The sequence below is a fragment of the Tyto alba genome, unplaced genomic scaffold, assembly GCF_018691265.1.
Source record: "Tyto alba isolate M040663 unplaced genomic scaffold, T.alba_DEE_v4.0 Super-Scaffold_6, whole genome shotgun sequence".
Classification (NCBI taxonomy): Eukaryota; Metazoa; Chordata; class Aves; order Strigiformes; family Tytonidae; genus Tyto; species Tyto alba.
In genome coordinates this window covers 13,951,996-13,971,482 of record NW_024881327.1, presented here as the reverse complement: position 1 = coordinate 13,971,482, position 19,487 = coordinate 13,951,996, and the positions used below count along the sequence as shown (strand labels likewise).

The 19,487-nt window shown below is 45.3% G+C and overlaps 1 protein-coding gene across 2 annotated transcripts in view; it reads left to right on the top strand.

Annotated features, from left to right (window-relative positions):
* Nucleotides 1-3,581: 3,581 nt before the first annotated feature.
* UNC5C (unc-5 netrin receptor C) overlaps nt 3,582-19,487 on the top strand; it is a 271,714-nt gene continuing 255,808 nt past the window's right edge. For both annotated transcript variants that reach the window (XM_042807594.1, XM_042807593.1), the window contains exon 1: nt 3,582-3,981. In XM_042807594.1, the coding sequence (XP_042663528.1) occupies nt 3,858-3,981 (124 nt within the window). In that variant the 5' untranslated portion in view covers nt 3,582-3,857. The remainder of the gene's footprint in view (nt 3,982-19,487) is intronic.

Below are 19,487 nucleotides of genomic sequence, written 5' to 3'. Positions count from 1 at the left end.
AGGTTAAGATTTGTATAAATCATTATAAATGTAGAGGATCCTAAGAAAACATCTAGAGCAAAACCTGGTACGTATACTACCGTTCACAATATTAATTATGAAAGCTGATAAGACTTTTCAAATCCAATATGCCTTCTAATTGATTGTTTTGCAACTCCAGATGCTTGGGCAATAAAATATGCTGAAGTCAAATTCACCAGCTCTGTGCTTTCAAAAACTGCTTGTCAAGAGCTTGAAATTCCAGAGTTGACAGCAAGGGTGAAAAACTTCAAGTATTGATTTAGAACCTAACTCTTACTTAAAAAGCTCTTTTGGAAAAACAAACAAACAAACCCTGAAGTACACAAGTTACACAGAAACCTTTTAAATGTTACCCTACATTTTAGTTACTTACTGTGGGTATCTGATTTGGTGTTGCAATTTCTTGAACTTACCTGAAAAACTAGCTAAGGCAACACCTGTTAGGCTGCTAAATCCACTTTCCAAATGCAAACTGTTTGACACTTGGTGTTTTTGTCTAAGCATGAAAACTGGAGATTGTTATTTGCTTCAGATGAGTTTATGAAGGGTGTGCAGTGATTTTTAAGGACATTAAAGGTGACAAAAAGATAAACTTACATTATATGTACTTTTAAGTCACTAACTTTTTAAGCAGCTGAGAGAACACCTCCTCAGCCAGGTTCTATCAGAGAAAAAAACCCCACACTTTTGGAATAAATCCAGGCAATTTGCACTTTCTAATCCCAAATCCCTGCATTATCTCAGTCCTTTAACTCCTGTGTCAAATCTGAAACTTATTAAGATGGGCTAATAATTCTGCTTATCTCATAGGCAGAAAGGTAAAGAGCCCTTGGGACAGACTGGCTCCTGACCAGGCAAAATCCAGTGCGGTGGCATTAGGGACGGCCCAGGCACAAGTGCTGCTTGTTGGTGCACGGAGGACCTCTGAGGAAGCTCCGTGATGCAGGCACCGGCAGCATCCTTGGATGCCCTTTGTTACGTATAATGGAGCACAGAAGGATTTGAAAGCATGTTTTTCCAGACAAGACCCCTATTTAGCTATTTGTGGCTGCTGCCTGAACCGTCTTCTCCAGGTTGAGGTATACCTACTTCCAGCAGAAAAGTGGTTACTGAACACCTCCGGCTGCAGTACCCTTGTTCCTCTGTTGGCCACCACACCTTGGGTCCTGGGAAAAGACTTGCTTTCTCGCCAAGCTGAGAGCTTGTGGTCCCTGTACCATCACTTCTGTCAGGGCTGTGAGGCAGCAATGCTCCCCCGTGCACCTACTCCGGGGCAGAGAGGCTGACAGGTTGGCAGCCACCAGGGATCCCCGGGCAGGGCTGCAGGGATGTCATCTTGAAATCGGGATGGACCTATTTAATGAGGTCACTGAGCTACTAACTAGAAACTAAGCCTGGAACTATAGGTATTACTCCTGGGAAGCCCTAAAACATCAAAAATAAATTAACTCCATTTAATGGAGAAGCAAGCCCTCCCTCCCCCGTCCCTTGTGGCAGTAGATGTGCCCGTCAGCTGGTGCTGCAACGAATACATCTTCCACGTGTGACATCTTCCAGGGGTCTCTTTTCTTGCCTCTGCAAAGTTTCCCCTAGCACAGGGGAAACAGGAACTACCCAACAAATGAGAGATGCTCCCAGTTTACAGAGTTACAGCAAAACTGGCAAACAAGCATCATATGTGGGGAACTGCTCAGTTGACTACAAACCTGAGACATAAGGCTAGGGAGCACGAGGTCAGGGATCGGTGTGGGGAGCGCATGCATTAACAAAAGCTCTTGTTCAGGAGCCACATTCTCCTTTGAACGTGGCTACAAGTTGAGCGTTTCCTTTCCACCGCTTACACAGCCTCAGGACTTAACTCACGGGTTGTGGTGGAGCCTTAATGCTTTCTGAACTATGCCATTGTGTTTGAAGCCGATGGGACTTGCCCCCTTGAAAGCTGTAGCACAGCCAGGAGACGGAGAGCTGGCGTGCTCTCGTTGCAGAGAACTTCTTAGAGTTACTGGGCAAATCAGACCGTTGGGCTTGAAAAGCACCCTTCCTGGGGCACCACCCAGGCATACCCTGGTGCACCGCTCTGAACAAAATCTGCCCCTTTTTTCTTGCTCTGTGCCTGTACAAAAAAAAAAAAAAAAAAAAAAAAAAAAAAACAACAAAACTTTGCTTTCTTGTCATACTGCAGCTTTGTCTCAGCTGCTGTGGAGGAGAAAAAAAAAAAAAACCTGCCCCACCAAACCCAGAGATGGGAACAGTCTGGGCAATTCCCTGGGAAGGGCATTAAAGTCAGGAGGCAGGTGGGACGGAGCATCCCTGGGGGCAGGCAGCTCCTGTGGCCCCTACGAAACCCTCCTGCAGCAGCAGCAATGCTGCTCCCGTTTTCTTGCCAGGGGCGGAAGGCAAAGCCAGTGTGTCTGGGAAGATCCCAGCCGCGCTTCGGAGGAAAATATCTCTCCTTGCCTCTCATACAGCCCTGCCTGGGGGAGCTTCTGGGCTGGAGAAGGCGATGCTCCCTGGAGTACCATGTCGTGGGGAGGGCTGCGGGGCTGCAGCCCCCTGGCATTGGGCAAACCTGGCGTGAAAGTAGCTGGGGCTGGTCACAGCCTGGGCTCTGCGAAGGGAAAGGCAACTTAAAAAAAAAAAAAAAAACCACAACAAAAAAACACACACAAAAAAAAAACACAAACCCAAACCGAGCCCTAGGAAACAACAGTAAAACCCAGGCGAGCCCTGGTTGAGCAGCCGAGCCGAGCCGTGGGCACTGCCGTCCCGCCGAGCGAGGTCTGATGGGTGCGTGGTGAAGGTAGAGCTCAGGGGAGAGCTTTTTGGGGGTATAAGGAGGGTGGAAGGGTAGGGTCTGGCAGGGAGCGACCCCAGCCTTAAGATAGATACCCTGAGAGGCAAACGGAGAGATGTTCTCCAGGGGTGGGGGGTTCCCCGACATCCCTCCTGGTCCTGCCTCTCCCCCTGTCCCCCACCCAGCAGACGGATGCCCCCCTGGCCGGCATGGAGCTTCACCCCCCCCCCCCCCGCATTTTGTGGCTCCCTAAGGACGGCCGTGGCCCCCCCAGAGCCCTGCCGGTGTGTGTGTGTGTGTGTGTGTGTGTGTTCGTGTGGTGGGGGGGGGGCTCAAGCCCACGGGGACGGTGCGAGGACGAGAGAGCCACGGGCGTAGCGGGGTCCGGGCAGCGCAGCCCGAGCTGCCGGGGCTTCTCCCGGCTGCACGGCCCGGGGAGAGGGGAGGGGGGGGGGGGGTGGGTGTGTGTATTGGGGCGGGGGGTTGGGGGTGCGTGTGCATGCGTCCACGTGTGTGCACTAGCATCTGCGTGCGAGTGTGCCCGCGGGTGTGCGCGCAGGGGGCGCGGGCGGGGGAAGGCGAAAGGGGGCCGGTTCTGCAGCGGGTGGCTCCCAGCCTCCCCCGCCCCCTTCCCTCTGGGTCTGCTCCTCGCTCCGGCTCGCATTTTATCGCAGGCGGCCGGCGCAGCCCCCCTCTCCCAGCCCCGGCCCCGGCCCCGGCCCCGGCCCCGGCCCCCGCCCACCCCCGGGGTGGAGGCAGCCGCGCCTCGCCGAGCCGCCCGCGGGAAGAAAGCAGCGCTCCGCCGGGCTCCGCGCCGCTCCGCGCCCCTCCGCGGGGCCATGCAGCGCCCCTGCCCCCCCGCCACGAGCGGTGCCCCTCGCCCCGCCGCCCCCCGCGCAGCCTGAGCGCCTCGCGGGGGCTCCGCGCCGCTCCGCGCCCCTCCGCGCCCCTCCGCGCCCGGCGGTGGGACGGGGCTGGCGGAGGCAGAGGCGGCACAGAGAAGCTCGGCGGCTCTGCGCGAACGCCCACCCCTGCCCCGGCCATGGGGAAGGGGCTGGAGGGGACGGCGGCCCGCTGCGGGCTGGGACTGGGATACCTGCTGCAGACCGTGGTGCTGCCCGCCCTGGCCGTGCTGGGGGCCAGCCGCCCCGGCTCCGCCGCGCAAGGTAAGGCGGGGATGGAGGGAGGGATGGATGGAGGGAGGGATGGATGGATGGAGGGATGGATGGAGGGAGGGAGGGAGGGAAGGGTGCAGGGGTGGATGGATGGATGGATGGATGGATGGAGGGGTGCAGGGGTGGATGGATGGTTGGAGGGAGGGAGAGCGGCCGGGGCGTCCTCCGAGTGCGGGCTGAAAATGCCAATCTATGCCGTGATTTTTTATTTTTATTTATTTTTTTTTAAATTCTTTTTCTGTGCGTATATGTGCAAGCGGCGCATTCCCCCCCGCATGCACGGCCCCCGCCGGCGTCTCCTTTTTTTTTTTTTTTTTTTTTCTTTTTTTTTTTGGTGGTGGGGGTCCGGTCGCCCCCGGCGGCTCGGCTCTCTGCCGTCGCTGAGCCTGCCCGGGACAGGCGTTTCCCAGCGCTCCGTCCTCCAGCGGGGCACCGAGATCGGAGCGGGGGCTCTGGGCTGGAGGAGCCCCGCCGGCGCGTCCCGCGTGGGCTGCCCAGGTGCGTGGGAACGGCAGGTGCGAGGCGGGGGTCCCCCTGCGGCGGCACCGCCGTGCCCCGCGGCTCCGCAGGCGAGGGGTGTGCGTGAGCCCCCCGGCTCCCCCCCACACCCTCCTCCTTCGTACCTAAAACATGATACACCCGAAGGGAGTCACCGTGTTTCTGTGTTTATGCTTTTTCTCTTTTTTTTTTTTTTTTTTTTTTTTTTTTTTTTTCTTTTTTTTCTTTTCTTTTCCCTTCCCTTGTCGGGGGTTCTGGAGTACATCTAGGTCTGTTTTCCCCGTAGCCCGTGTATAAACTCCCCTTTCCAAGTGAAAATGTCTCGCTTCTCAGTGCGTGTTTAGCGATGTCTTAAGAGCATCACAAAGAGCCCTGGCTCAGCGTGTCACCCACCCGGCAGACAGCCACAGCAGGAGGCTTTTTCTCCTGCGAGCTGATGCCGGATAAACTTTCTCGGTGCTTTTCTTCTCTCTTCCCAGGAGTTAGACCTAAAGTGGAAATGCGTGTCTTTTGCTGGGAAATACTTTTCTAACAACCTCCTCAACACTTGGAGAGAGTGAGGGAGGTTGCTGCTGCATGTGGGCAGAGCTGCGCATAGCAAGGATGTGCAGGTTCATTAAAGCACTTGGAAATCCTGGCTCTGTGGTTAACAAGAGAAAAGGGATTTTAGAAGCTGTTTTGTTTGCTTGTTTGTTTTTGTTTTTGTTTATGTTTTCTTCCACATGTGCCACCAAGAAATAGCAATAGGCACCAAAGCTTTGATTTGGAGTTGTTAGCTTAGTGCAAGTGGAAGATTGCTTGTTTTTCCCCCCATCATCTCTGTGGAGAGGCACTCGAGACGACTGCACAGCTCTGGCCCCTTGCTCTCACCCAGCCGTTGCGAAGCGCGCTCCTCTGTGGCCCTTCCGACCGGGGAGCGGTGCTGGTTGCTCGGACTCCCGGTGCCCCTGGCAGGCTTTCGGGAGCCGTAGGCTTGCTGCCGGTGGGCTGGATGCACTGTACATCGTGTCTGTACGTGTAACGGTGCTAATCCATTTCCCGGTGATACTTCCCTCCACCCTCAGAGTCACGTTCCCTCACCTATACCGGGCATTGATGAAGATCAGAAACCTGGTCATGAAAAGGGGGTAGCAGAGAACGAGAGTACAAAAATCCCTTATGCATCGTGTCACGTTTCTTCCGTGTCTTACGTACCATCGTTTCCATTCACCGTTTCGAGATAGGACAGGTTTGATGTTATCTATTTAAAGGTTTTGATAGTACCGTGTGCACGTAGACCTAGCTGTCAGTGGGTATGTATCAGTCGGTGTAGATGGGGGGGCTGTTGGAGGGGAAAGATCCTCTCGGATAGCTGTCCCTGGCGTGGAAAGGAGCCCGCTGGCTCTGCCAGCAGGACACGAGTAATTCGCGTGACAGATGGCCCAAGAGGGGAAGGGAGGACCCCCCACATTCGGCTGGTTCAGAGCCGCGCATCTCGGTGCCATGCTTTCAGATGGTTTCTCCTTTCCACGTGTACCCTCCATAAGGCAGTGCTGTGCGACAGAAATGCCACGGGGGGAGAGGAGCCAGACCCCCCCCCCCCCCCCAGGACCTGCCACAGGACACAGGAGCACTCACCCACCCGGAGAGGGATGGAGGGCTCTTCAGCAACGCTTCCCGCTGTGTGGCGTGTGATAAACTTTCACAGCAGAGTGGAAAGTCCAGGGAATGTTGTTGGGATATAGTCATTCATCTTGGACTTGTTTTTCCATGTTATGCTTTTATTTTTCTTTCCCGTTTGCTAGGACCAGGCACAGAATTTGGGGGCAGACCTGGTTTTGGCATTTTTCCCAGAGCTGAGGGATTTTCTGATTGGTGTTTGCCATGGGGATCTTCGTGTATGTGTATGTGCATGTGGTGCTTCAGCGAGGCAATGAATCAACAGTTTAACTATGCCCTCTTCAGGAAGTTTTCTCATCATATAGCACCGGGCAAAGTTTTCCCTCTGTTTTATTTATACATTTCCAAAAATGCATGAACATTGAAATGCTTCTTACCCAACCTCTTTTTCCAAAGTCATCTCCCATTCAGTCCACTCCTTTGAAATGGAAACACTGCTCTAGTCTTTTCGGTTGCACTCCTTTGAGAGCAATAGAATTAGGACACATGGAAGTTACACTCCAAACTGGTCTCAGTCTTCTGATTTTCAGTGGGTCTGGAGCCAGCTGACTTGGTTTTAATTGTGCAAAAAAATTCAGTCTTCCTTCTTCCTTTGTGATACCTTGAAAAGGAGAAAATCTTAGCAGGGTCTCCATACAGCAAACACATAGTTACAATTTAGAAAGGGGAAGAGGGGAAGGGGAAGAGAGTGTGTACATTTTTTTTCCAGTACTTGCTGCTAGTACTATTTCTTGCTTTGCTTTTCTTCTCCATTGCCCAACTATCTTTATCTTTTGAAGCAGGCTAAGGAGGCCGTGAGCATTGCTGGGGCTTCTGCTTTCATGCCTTCCTTTTCCATTGCCTCGTGGAAAATAATAAATTTATTAACCGAGTAGTTGGTGGACCAACCCCCACATTCACCGGCAGAGAGATTCATATCACTGCATCTCAGCATCCTTCTGTGAGCTTCCCAGCAGAGCTAAATATGCTTTTTGTTTTATAAGCATTTCTTGTCTTCTTATCTGAAGCTGTCTAAGTATTTTTCCCCTGTTATCAGGAGAGAACAGGAAATGGCCACAACGATAAAGACAGCCCTTAATTCTCAAAGTGGGATGAATGGGGACAGAATGATTATCAAGCCAGAATCAACTCGGATCTGGCACTCGCTGCATTCATTGTACCTCTATCACAAGCTATGTTAGAATAAGAATTCAAATGTCCCAAACTGTGAAAGAAAGAGCAACCAGCCCTGGGCCCAAGCACCTTCCCCTGCCTGGTATTTCAGTGCCATCTCCCATAAGAACAACTTTTCCTTTGGTTCTTCAGTCAGCAGAGACTGGGTTTCAGCTGATGCGCTTCCCTACTACCCCCCACGCCTTCTTTGGGCATTAAAAGTGTTTGGAGAACTTATCCTGTGCTCCCCACCTTTCTGGGGTGTAGGTGGGACGAAAGGGAGGGTCAGGCTAGCTATCTCTAGTGACAAGCATGGTTCAGGCACCTTTGTGGGCTAATAATGATGGCATGAGAGATGGATGGAAAAGCTAAAGGGACTACATATTAATGATTTTTTGTTTCAGTTGTTCCTTTACAACAAAAGAGTACCTTTTTTTTTGAATGCTTAACCCTTCAAACCTCATTAAATCAAAGTGATAATTTAAAAAGAAAACTGTAAAAGAGCCATATGTACAGATATTTGTCTTGCCCCAGCGTTGTCTGTATTAGCAACAGCAGCAGTTTGAAAGTGCTTGGTGCGGAAAAAGTGAAATATAACATGTGAATGTACTAACCTTTTGGGGATGCACTTTTTAATTAAATACCTAAACACATCTGGTTGAAAAAGGGGGGCAAAAAGGACTTAATTATCTTGATGCATCAGTGGACCGCTTGTGTTTCATCATGTGGGTGTAATAGTATTTGTACTAGTCGAGCGAGGGCCAAGTAGTATTTTGCTGTGAATGGATAAGCCCCTTTGGAACGTTAATTTGTTTTAAAGCAATGTGCTCTGGCAGATTTCAATGATGTTGATGAGTTTGGGCTGGATGTGGTAGCCCATACTGGCCCTGAGTAGCATTTCAGTACTGCAGCAGGCTTTGCTGAAAGCAAAGCAGCCACTGGGTTTCCTTTGCTGACTGAGGTGCAATTTAAGCAGGATTAAAATGAAGTAGACAGATCTGTCGGCGGAGGAGGGATTCCTCACCGGGAACGCGGGAGCCAGAATCTGGGCTCGTCTTCCTCCCACTCCAGTCTCTAGCAGCTGGTTGCAACAGTTATGAAAAAAAACTATATACATCAAATACAGCCCCCTTCTGATGGCTTTTTAGCATTACTGTCAGTGTCACTTATGCCTCTGTACAGTAAGAATGCCTGAGTGTATCTAAACATTTCCACAATTGTGCATGTTTACACTTAATCATTTAACGTGAGTCAATCATCACACAACTTTTTTTTTTTTTTTTTTTTTTCCCTTTGGTAATGGTCTCAGACCCTGACTATTAACTATATTTTGGGACTAGCTTTGTGTGTGACATCCAAAGTCAGAAACAGGAAACAGCATTAACCATATTAAAAAGATTTTCCTAATTTAATTTTCCAAATACAGTACGTCTGAAAACAGGAATACAACTCCGTGCCAAGGCCAGGCAAATCAGTTCCATAGCTGGTCTGTGCAGCAAGAGAGGAGAAAATGTGGATTGTATTTATTAGACATCTTCAAGAAAATATCTTGATTTTTCTGCAAGTTGAAGAGGGGCGTTTTGAGGCACAGTCTGTCCAGTTCAGTTGAATAGGATGCAAAGCAACATCAGTTCCCACGGAGGGTATGAGGAGCCCAGGCTGACTAGGACAACAATTGAGTATTTCTGTACAGCATACGACCAGAGTTTTGAGTCTATGTAAACCCTAAGGAGAGATGTGCTTTGACAAGTGAAGCTACATTTATTTTGTGCTCCAGCTAAGTAATCTTGTTTGGACTTAACTGTTTTATAGCCTATCGCTGTATTTGTTGCATTCTGGTATCTTTCTGGATTTTAAATCATTGGACTTTTGAGGAATCAGTTCTTGTTACTTTTTCTGGAAAAAGGCACAGAAGTTGCTTTGGCAGCTTATCAGAGAAATATGTTTTAATTGCTGTTGCAAAGCGGAATTCCTAGTAAATTTGCATTGCTCAAAGTAGCGAACAGTTTGCTGCAATTTAGTCAAAGAGGATTTGACTCAACGTGAGTCTCAAATGTTCAGATCATTGGTTTACCATTGAAAACACATCACTGGAGGTTATCTTTTGAAATAAAAGTTAATTTCATCGTGGGTGCTCAGCCTATGCAATATGTTTCATATAACTATCTATATGTCACTGTAGGGAAAAAATGGCATTCCCTTTCCTCCCTTTCGAGTGGGGTGGTGCTAGTTTGTGAAGTGCACATCTTGTCAGCCACCCAGTGGAGGTATTCAAGTTTAGCAGGCAGCAATCTTGGCATCCGTGCCAATAAAGCAGTAATTACATTGCCTGTCATTTTCATTAGCCATCTTTACTTTCATGTTTGGCTTGCAGGTATAAAACAGCGCAAGCTTTTCAAGAGTAAGTCAAGGATTAAAAGTGAGGAGTAAGAGACGAGCAGCAGTTTTCCATTTGGCTACAACCTCCATCAACGCAGGGGCAGAATAATGTTGTGCAGAGGCACAGTTCAGTACTAACTGCTTCCAAGGACTGAAGGGATGGTGGTGTTTTAAGTGATTTATTGCGTGTGCTCGGTAGAGTCCAGTCTTGGGAGCAGGCACCCTTGGAGCTTTCCATCATAACATTATCCAAGAGGCAATCTGAAAAAAAATGGTATTAACTATTCCGGGAGGCAAACTGTATCCCAAGAAAGACTTAATTTGCATCATTTGTAAGCAAGCATTTGAAATTATGCTCAAAAGGGAAATGGTTATAAAGAAGCTTATGTTGAACAAATAGGAACAACAAAATTCCCCTTAATTTTGCATTTACTTTGTTTCCCTGTGTTTAACTCAATGTGATCATCTGCAGATACTCCAACCCCACACTCAGCAGTGTCGAGGGGAGACGCTGTGGTGTTGGGCAGACGTGGGGAGACAATTTAGTATTGTCATTGTTTTTGTGATAGGTCTGCTTAAACATGTTGCAGAGCCTCAGTTGTGGGTTTTGTATTTAGATTTGTCTTTCTTGGGTAAGGATGTGGCATAAAACTGACTGTAAGCTGTGGACGTGCATGCTAGCTGGAGAAGGTAAAAGAAAGCCCCAAACTGTAGTTGTGTTCCAGTCGCTTTTGTCGAAGCTGGCTCTGCTCATATAAACACCACACACAAGTAAGGTGCAGTGGGCAAGAGCTGCCAGAGGTTTTCCCAGCTTTCAGTAACCTCAGAGATGCTTGTATACAGCTTTCCCCCTAGGTAGGCATCATTAGAACAGCCTCCTGTTTGCTTTTATAACCTCATCCCAAAGCACTTGTATGTTAAGCAGGAAACATGGGATTTCCTCCTCATTCGTCAAATGCTGGGTTTTAGGGAGTCCCTTTATAGCCTGGCACACTATTATCTAAAAGTTTGGGCTGGGGAAGTAGAGCATCATGCAAAAATAGTTTAACTTAAAAATGTCCTTCTTATCAACGTGGAAAATTTTGGGGGGGAGGAAAAAAAAAGTCTGTTTTGTTTATTTGCTGGGGGGAGGTTGGAAAAAAATGAGAAACCTTAATAGAAGTCAGAAAGGATAAAGTTATGTTAGTGAAAAGGTCTATAAAACTGCAAATGTTTACCTTGCTGTCCAAACTCTTTCTACTTAAGCTCTGAAAATCTTTTAGGTGTTCAGTGAAAATGAAAAAGTTAAAACTTGTAGAGTCTTCAGACAATAATAGTTTTCATTTCCATTTCCATTTTTTCCATATATTTCAACCAGCTCAGTGAAAAATCTCATTCTTGATCTACAGTCCTGGTTAAGCACTGGTTAAGGCATATACTTACAGCACTTTCTGGATCTTGCTCTTTTTTTTTTTTTTTTTTTTAAAAATCCACACTGATTTTACTGTGATGCAGATTGAGATAGAGACCCAGATTCTCAGTGGTGCCAGACATGCCCTTAATGCCACTCAGGAAGGGCAGGCAATGCTGGATTTAGGTGAGTACCTTTGCTATTTCCCAAATGCAAGCAGTGCTGCTCTAGCTTGCATGGCTGTGCAATAATCCTGTCAAGGCAGGGGCGTCCCCTGTGCCAGTATGCGATGCTGGGGTGTATCAGCACCTCAAATTCTCTCTGTCCTTCATTACGAGTCCTACACAGGCAGGACAGGAAGAGGCAGCCAGAAAGCTGTGCGTGCTCGTCTCAGTTGGTGATACCTCCCATGGGGGACATCTGCAGTTGCGCCTTTAGGATAGCCTGGCTACATATTTGCGTTGCTAGAGACAATGGGAGGTTTCTACCTGTCACGTTGCATTAGCTATTTAATCTTTAATCCATCTTTCTGGCTTGGGAGGACAGCTATATTTATCTCTGTTTGGTGGTGAGATATAAGGGGAATTGCCTAAGGGTGCAGAGCAAATGTGTAAGAAGGATGAAGAGGGAACCTGAGGCTTCCAAGTGCTCGAGACTCTGGTGCTCCAGTCAATCCTCCTTCTCGTCTGACTATCCCAAAGGTGGATGCTACAGAGGGAGTGCTGTGTTGGAGGTTCCCAGGTGCCTTCCCAGGGTCTAATTTGTTGGGTCTCACTAATCGTTTCTGGTGACTGGAAATATGTATGAAAGGTGAGTGCTTCCTGAAGGCTCTGACTTCAGGGTGGCAGGCAGCTTGGGAGGATTTGCTTTGCCCAGTGAAATCCCCAGCGTTATCCCAAATTTGGAAAGAGCAAGAGCAGATTCAGCAGATGACTGCAGCACTGTTGTAAATGGAATAAGGATCACTGCCTTGGGTTGTTTCGTTTCATTTGGGTTTAATCTGCAGTTTAGGACTATGTTATTCAACTACACTTCATTCGTCTGAACCACTTGTGCTCCAAAGGACCCTGTTGCCTTATGAGTCATAAAAGCTATGAGGTTGCCTAGGCAATTAAATCAGTGTCTTTTTTCTCTTGTTGCGGTAACATTATCAACAACAATGCTAAGGCGCTCGGATAGGTTTTACTGGCTTGGCAACAGCTGAGCATTTTCTTGTTAGGTAGCTCCTGCCAATCCCTTTTTAGTTATTTTCAAGAAGTAAAGTAGCTTTATTTCTTAGTCTCATATTGAGTGAGAGGTTGAAATGTTAAGCTCTGTGGATTAACGGTGTATCCTTCGAGAAAAAGGAAAGCTTGCGTTTTTCTTGGTCCCCTGAGTGCTGGATGCGATTGTTTGAGAAATCTTGAATTTCATCAGCTAGGTACAAGGAAACGTGCAAGTAAGCCTTGAATGATCTGTCAAAAGAGGTTGACTCTATTGCAGGCATTTCAGAAACTTGTTTGAACTGATAGTTGTTCCCCAGGCATTTCTTTGCTTGAATTCAGTGCATTTCACGTCAGGCAGTGAAAAGTGATCACCACAGGATTATTAGTAATTCAGTGCTTCTTGGAGAGCTATATCCCAACCATAAATTTGCTAAAATAATGGCTGGAACATGAATTGCTGCACTCTTAAGATATGGTGTGTGTATTTATTGTTTAAATACATCGCTTGTCTTATCTAGTCCCAACATATGTGTTTATACTGGAAAGTTTACATAGTGAGCGAAAATAATAATATGGTCTCACTGAGTGAGGTTAATTGCAGTTCAGTCATACCAAAATTGAGGAATAAGAAGTGGGGCAGAATAGCAAGTGAGACTAATTCTGTTCTCATGTGCATTGGATTTACCTACACTGACTGCAGCGCAGGTAATTACCGGGAGTAATTCAGAGTACAAGCATGCACACTGCCTTAGTCTGAATTAATTTTCCCTTTCATTAATGTATCTCCTAGTTTGGCCAGTTGCTCACAGACTTAGCAGAGATGTATTATTCTTCTCTCCTTTCCCTACAACATCAACAACTTCATGTGTCTGCCTGGTTACTCTGCAGCTCTACACATAAAAAGGATGACTGGCCATGACTAGCAGTGAATAGCCGGGGCTAACAGGGTAGCAGTGAGGTGCCCAGACTGAAATTTTGGATTGTCTGGAGTCAGATGAAGCTACAGAGAAACCTCTGCTGCTCAAGCCTTCATTTCAGGATTAAGACAAAACCCAGTGGTGCTTTCAACTAGGACATTTCCCCTGTTAAACTCAGTCACTTCAGATCTGAAAGTCAGAGTTGATTGTGGAAACTAGAACTCTGTTTGGTTAAGTAATGGGGCTGTAATTAAATGGTGAAGAATGTGCCCTTGTACCAGTGTCGTTCATTGAAAATCTCGCTGAATTGTCTTATGAAATACTAGCATGCTTTCCGCTAAGCTTTTTGGCCCCAAAGCTGTACTAGTTTTTTTGGCAAGTGATCATCCCGTTACAAATTCCTTTCACGCAGACGTTGCAAATGTAGCTTTAGGGACTTCCTTTCTGCTTCCTCACCAGTTTCTGAAGGTGAGGGTAACTTTTTTTTGGTCTCTTGCTCAAATAAAATGCAGCAATCTTCTTATGCAGCAGATCTCTGCTGACAAGAATACGGGTGCTGTTTTTCCTTCTCTTCCTCATGTGAAATAGCTGTGCTGTAGCAAATAGGAAGTTCCTAATTTCTTAGTTCCTAAGTAACTAGAAACTTTGTAGCTATAAAGTTCAGTACTGGGACCCCTCAGTTTACTAGCAGTTTCCTTTTGTTTTTTTTAAATCCCTAATGCTTGTACCAAGGATAGACTTACACTACACCAAGGCCAGGTTATGGCCACTGACAAATATAGCGCCATTGATTTCAAAGCCAGCACACGTCAGAAGCTGATCTGGTTCTGTGTTAAAAATATGTTGACACAGGAGAGTAACACTCTAGGATGGATGGACCTTGATCTCACCTTTTTTGTTGGTAAGATATTTTTGTGTCTTTTTTTTTTTTTTTTTTTTTTAACTCACTAATTTGAATAACTTTGAGGGTTTCCATTTCCCTTACATGTAGTGATGTGGCTCTTTCCTGTAGAGAGATTAGCATGGTGCCTCACTTGAAAACATGTGGGTGAGATTCTTCCAGGTAGATGTTTTTTCTCTTGTTTTTTGTCACATTATTTCAGATAAGAACACTGACAGCCAAATGTCACCAACTGTAGGCAGATATCCACGTAAATATCTATTACACACAAATGCGTTGCAATTTCCTGCTTCAGCAATCAGTCATTTTTGAACTAAAGACCTCTACTACTAAAAGCAGGGGCTTCAAATGCTTGAGTTAGAAATGCAGCCTGGTAGCTGGTAACAAAAGCAGTTATTATCCTAGTTTAGGCAGTAGGGCAGTAGAATGAGAAGTGCCGCATGCCTGTCATGAGCACTGGAAAAGGCAAAATCATTCAGCTCCTGATAGCTTTTTTCCTTTGCTTGTACTGCACTATTTCTGTATGGATTTTTTTTTTTTTTTGGCTACATGTTGTATGTTAATTCTTTGTAGTAAACATACCTGTTAGGTAAAACCTTCCAAATACTTTTTTTTTTTTTTTTTTAAAAAAAGGACTAATTTACTCACTTGCTTTATAAAAATTTCTGTCGTTTTATAGTCTCAAGAGGAAAGTCTTAAATTTGCATTTACTAGAATCATTTCCAAAGAAAACTGAATTAAAATGACAAAGTGACATTGCATGGACTATTCATCTGCTATATTTTACTGATGAGCTTATTTTATGAGTACTTTTTTTTATGAGGTTTCTTTGCAAAGATCCTTTCTCTAAGGGAAATCAATTGATGGCAGTACCTCGATCAAATTTTGCTTTCTGTCCGATTAGTTTCACTGGATTGCTTGGGATTTACTCACCGAAGCAAGACAAGGAAAATTCGGTCTTTTGTCTTTAAACTTTTATATCTACTAGCACCAATGCAGAACACATATTTTGCTTGTGGAGGCCAGGCTGAGGTTAAGTTGGTTTTAAAGATAACAGTAGATTCCAGCGTCCTTGCATTTGTTTTCTATTTGGTGACAGTCACTAAATCAGAGGAAGGAATGTTCAAACAACACACTTGAGGAAAAGTGATTTTTATAGAAAGGGCCCATTCCTGCTAATAGCCAGTAACTGCACATAACCCCACTGACATTAAAAGCCCATTAGCTAAGCCCAGTTTAAACAGCAGCTGATGCTATGTCAGCTAATGTACATTGGAATTTTTCATGTAACACAGCAATAGCACTTCTGTAATTTTTCTAAAACTATGTACATTAAGAAAAGCAAATGTCATCTGATAGTAGTAAGATGAAGAGTTCACATTAAAGTAGGGAGAATTGTAATCAAACTGAAGTTACCATCTGGTTGCATTAACAAGAAACCAAAATGGTTACAAGAAAAGCAGAGAGTGTCGGGTTTCTGAATTAAACCTAGATTAACAAATCTAGTGTATGGGCTTCTGTAATACAGGATAAGCACAGAGCTGCTTATCTGCTTGGTTCTTTTTTGTTAAATGTATTATGACCTTGTTTGAAAAAAGTTTCTACTGAAGTTAGTAAGATGCTTTGTCATATGAACCTCTGGGTTGCCATGGGGAAAAAAAAAAGGTTATTTCCTGGCTGTTTAGGAAATATGTCTCATTACAGCAGAGTAAAAACATTTAAACTTGTCAAGGTAGTGTTTGTATGCCTATGGCCTTAAATTCCAGTTAACCATTGGCTCGGTAAATAGCATCTAGCCATCTCAGTGTATCAAAAGGAGAGTTGAGAAGTACGGTGAAAAAACGGTGTGTGCTTGGTAAAGCGCGACAGGTGATGAACTTGTTGTTCATCTCCAAAAGCAACCAGCAGACTGAGGTCCTCGTACTGTGGTCTTGGGACCCGCCGAAGCATGGCTTAGCACCCGGTTTGGCAATCCGTCTAATTCTGAGAAGTCCCTTTGAAGTCTGATTTGAAAATAGCTCTTGTGCTGTAAAGCCATTGTGGAGACAGGAGAAGGGCTGCTTAGTAAGTTAATGTGAGAGCTAGAAACAGAGGGGTAATTAGTTGCTTATTGACATGCTCCCAAATATGGCCAAGTATTACTGTAACCTCCTCCGCCTCCGCTTTGCTATTATCCGTCCATTAGTGAAACCTTGTACAAGTACTGACAGGAGTAGAACTTAAATGCCTGGTGCGGGTAGACATACCCACTGCAAAAATCCTGCAAACACATCTGGAGGGCTCACTTAAACTCTTAACAATCTGTGTTAATAGTACAAAACCCTTGACTGTGTCATGAGGCTGAACTTGAATTTTTTGTCTTCCCGAGCTGAAGGAGTTGACATCAGTAGCGTGCCCAGAGCAGATCGTTTGTTTGCGAACCACAGGGTTTAAGGAGAGTAATTCAATTGCATTTTTTTCCTCTTCTGGAACATAACATGTAAACATATTACTGAACAAAAGCCTGTTTTTAATTACAAGCAGTAACTTTTTCATGTTGACAGATCTTCACATGCAAAGCTTTATTGAAAGTGAGAGAAGACCTTTTTGCCATCATTAGTTCTTGCTGCTTAGTGCTTTTATCAAGTACAGTAAAATACTGTTTGTAATTAATTCCAAGCTTATATGGACATGTTCAATATAATTACCAAACAAAATCCTGTTTACTAACATATTGCTTGTGAAACCAGTCTGAATAATCTGGTTTTTGGCACACATAAATCAGGCAGTAATAACAGCTGTAAATATTTCACAATATACTTAGAGTGCTTTCATTTTAGTACTGAATCCACTTTTGGGTTTTAAGGATAAAACATAGGTCAAAAGTGACTTTTCCCATATGTTCTTTCCTAACCTCTTTCACTGCTTTGCCTGAGAGTTATTAAAAACAATCATTATTGTATTTGATTATGAAAAAGTAAATATATACACATTCATGAGCTGGAAGACTTATGTAATTGAATTATGCTGGAGCTAACAAAATGCTGCCGCTCACATTGGTGTGGGAGAATTGCTCTAATACAGCCGTGAATCGTTTTCACTGGAAAAGGCATTGCAGTGCCAATACGCTTTGTCTTTCTCAAAGTTTTACTATTTTTATCTGTCTGGATGTCCATATAGTGTATGCTCAGCCTGAAACACTTGCGTAAAACTGTTAGAAGCAGCTGGTTATGTAGCTGATTCAGGCACCCAAAGGGCTGTGAAACTGAAGGTGACCAGGAGCCGGGTTTGTAGTGGCGTCCTGGGGGATTTACGGGACTGTGTTATGTGCTGGGCTCCCTCTTTCTGGGAAGGCTTTGAGCCTGTACTTAAATAGAAGGAGGAAAAGGAGACCGATAGTCTGTCTGCTACAGAATATTTGGGGTTGCATGAGGCTACTAAACTGTCTTTGAGTTAGGACTGTGTGTGTATTTTATTCGGTTCAGCAGAGGCCTTGAAATTTCAAGAAAAGATTTATAATCATCCCTCAAGTCATTTTCCCCTGCCCCAAACAAAGATGTTAAAAAACAGTTGTGCAAAACAAAACATTTTGCAATTTTTGTTTAGCTGGGAATGTTCTTCAACCTCTAAAACCAAGAAATAAAGTAACCAAAGTACTGTTTTGAAAGACAAATTTGAAAAATGTTCTTTTTTTTTTTTTTTTTGTCTTTTTACTCTTGTTCTGCAGTTGGATTCCCTCACTGAAGTGGACATAACTATTCAAATGTTTTGGCCATTGCATTCTCTGAAGAAATTTAGTCTCCAGAACTGTGCCAGGCTCCTTCATGAGTGCTGTCTCCTCTGAGCCATGAGCCTCTCAAACTTAGGACCCCGCCCCCCAAAATAAAATGCACAACTAAAAATTACCAAGTAGGAAGTAACGTTGGGAAATGCTGCAGGAGAAGATTTCCCCCCTACTCGAGGGGGGGAAACAAAGCCTGCAGATGTGCTCAGCTCCCCGAGGTGCGTGTCTGAGCAAGGGGAGCGCCCGGGGCACAGGGTGGAAGGGAACTGCAGGGTGTCTGGGCTGCTCCCCAGCACTGGGTGCAGGTGCCCGGGCGTTGGCAGCAGGGATCTGCAGGGGTAGCCCCTGGGAGGAGGATGAGGAGGAGGAGGAGGAGGAGGAGGTGCTCCAGGTGTCGGAGCTGAGATCCCGCCGCAGCCTCTGGAGAGCCCAGGCTGGAGCAGGCTTGTCCTGAGGGTCTGCAGCCCCTGGGAAGGACCCACGCCAGAGCAGGGGGAAAGCAGTTTCAAGCTGGCTCAGCAGAGACATTTTTTTTTTGTAGGAGGCAGATGAAGATCAGTGGCATAAGTGGCACACTAAGCTGCTGTTTGTATTTTCCTCAGTTAGTTAAGGACAGTGAACAACTGCATGTGGTCATTTGTGAAAGCAAAAGCCTGTATGAAGCAAAACTTTTGGGATGTTCTGATTGTGTGAGCTGTTAGTGATAGGTCTGACTGTAACATGATTTTCCCAAGTTTTCTGCTGTTATGATATCTAAGCATTTTGGAATTTGGTGGGCTTATAGAAATGCATTTCTGACTCTCAAGTTATGAAAAGGGCTCTTATTTGACTAAAAAGATGTAAGGGGTTTCTACTGTATTTGCTTCTTTTTCTATTTCTTCTCTACATACAACAAAAGACAAAAAGTCTGATTGCTCTTGTCAAAGTTCCTTGTTTTGAGCTGTGGACTTCAGCACTTCCATGGAAGTACATTAGTGGGGAATTGTATTTGTGCACGGTCTGTAAAGTCAAAATTAATCTTAAAACACTATTGATTACTTTTTCTCAGCTACTGAAGTTTAGTTTGTTTGAGCAAAGTAACTCTTACCCAGAGTGCAAGGCAAAAACTGTTTTACTGCTTGTTTTCTGATGTGGCATCTGAAAAATGAATACAAATACTGGCCTATTTATTATCACTTGTGCATATTAGAAAATAAATATACTCAGGAATGTTTTGCTTAAGGCAGTCCTTTAAAAAAAAAAAAAATTTAAATCATACTCTAATCATCGTATTTCACCTAACTTTGCCTTGGTTTTAGGTGGTCAGTATTTTAAGATACATCAATATATTTTGATCAGTATGATAACACGTGGTGTCACTTGATACTTCCGATCAGTGTCAAGTGTCCCTATCAACATCCTATGGGCACCTAGGGATACGTGGCTGTGATTTGCGAAGGTGCTACTGTCAAATATGTAGCAGGTTGTTGTCTCTTAAAGAGATCACAGGGGTTCCTGAATGCAGTACTTTGATTTTGGAAAGCTGAAGTCCCAATTCTTAGCTTTCTGTAGTATGAGAACTTGTAGTGAAGTGTGAGTCATTGCTTGAAAACACTGCAGTGCATGAACAATATTAAATTACTTTGTTATGTGT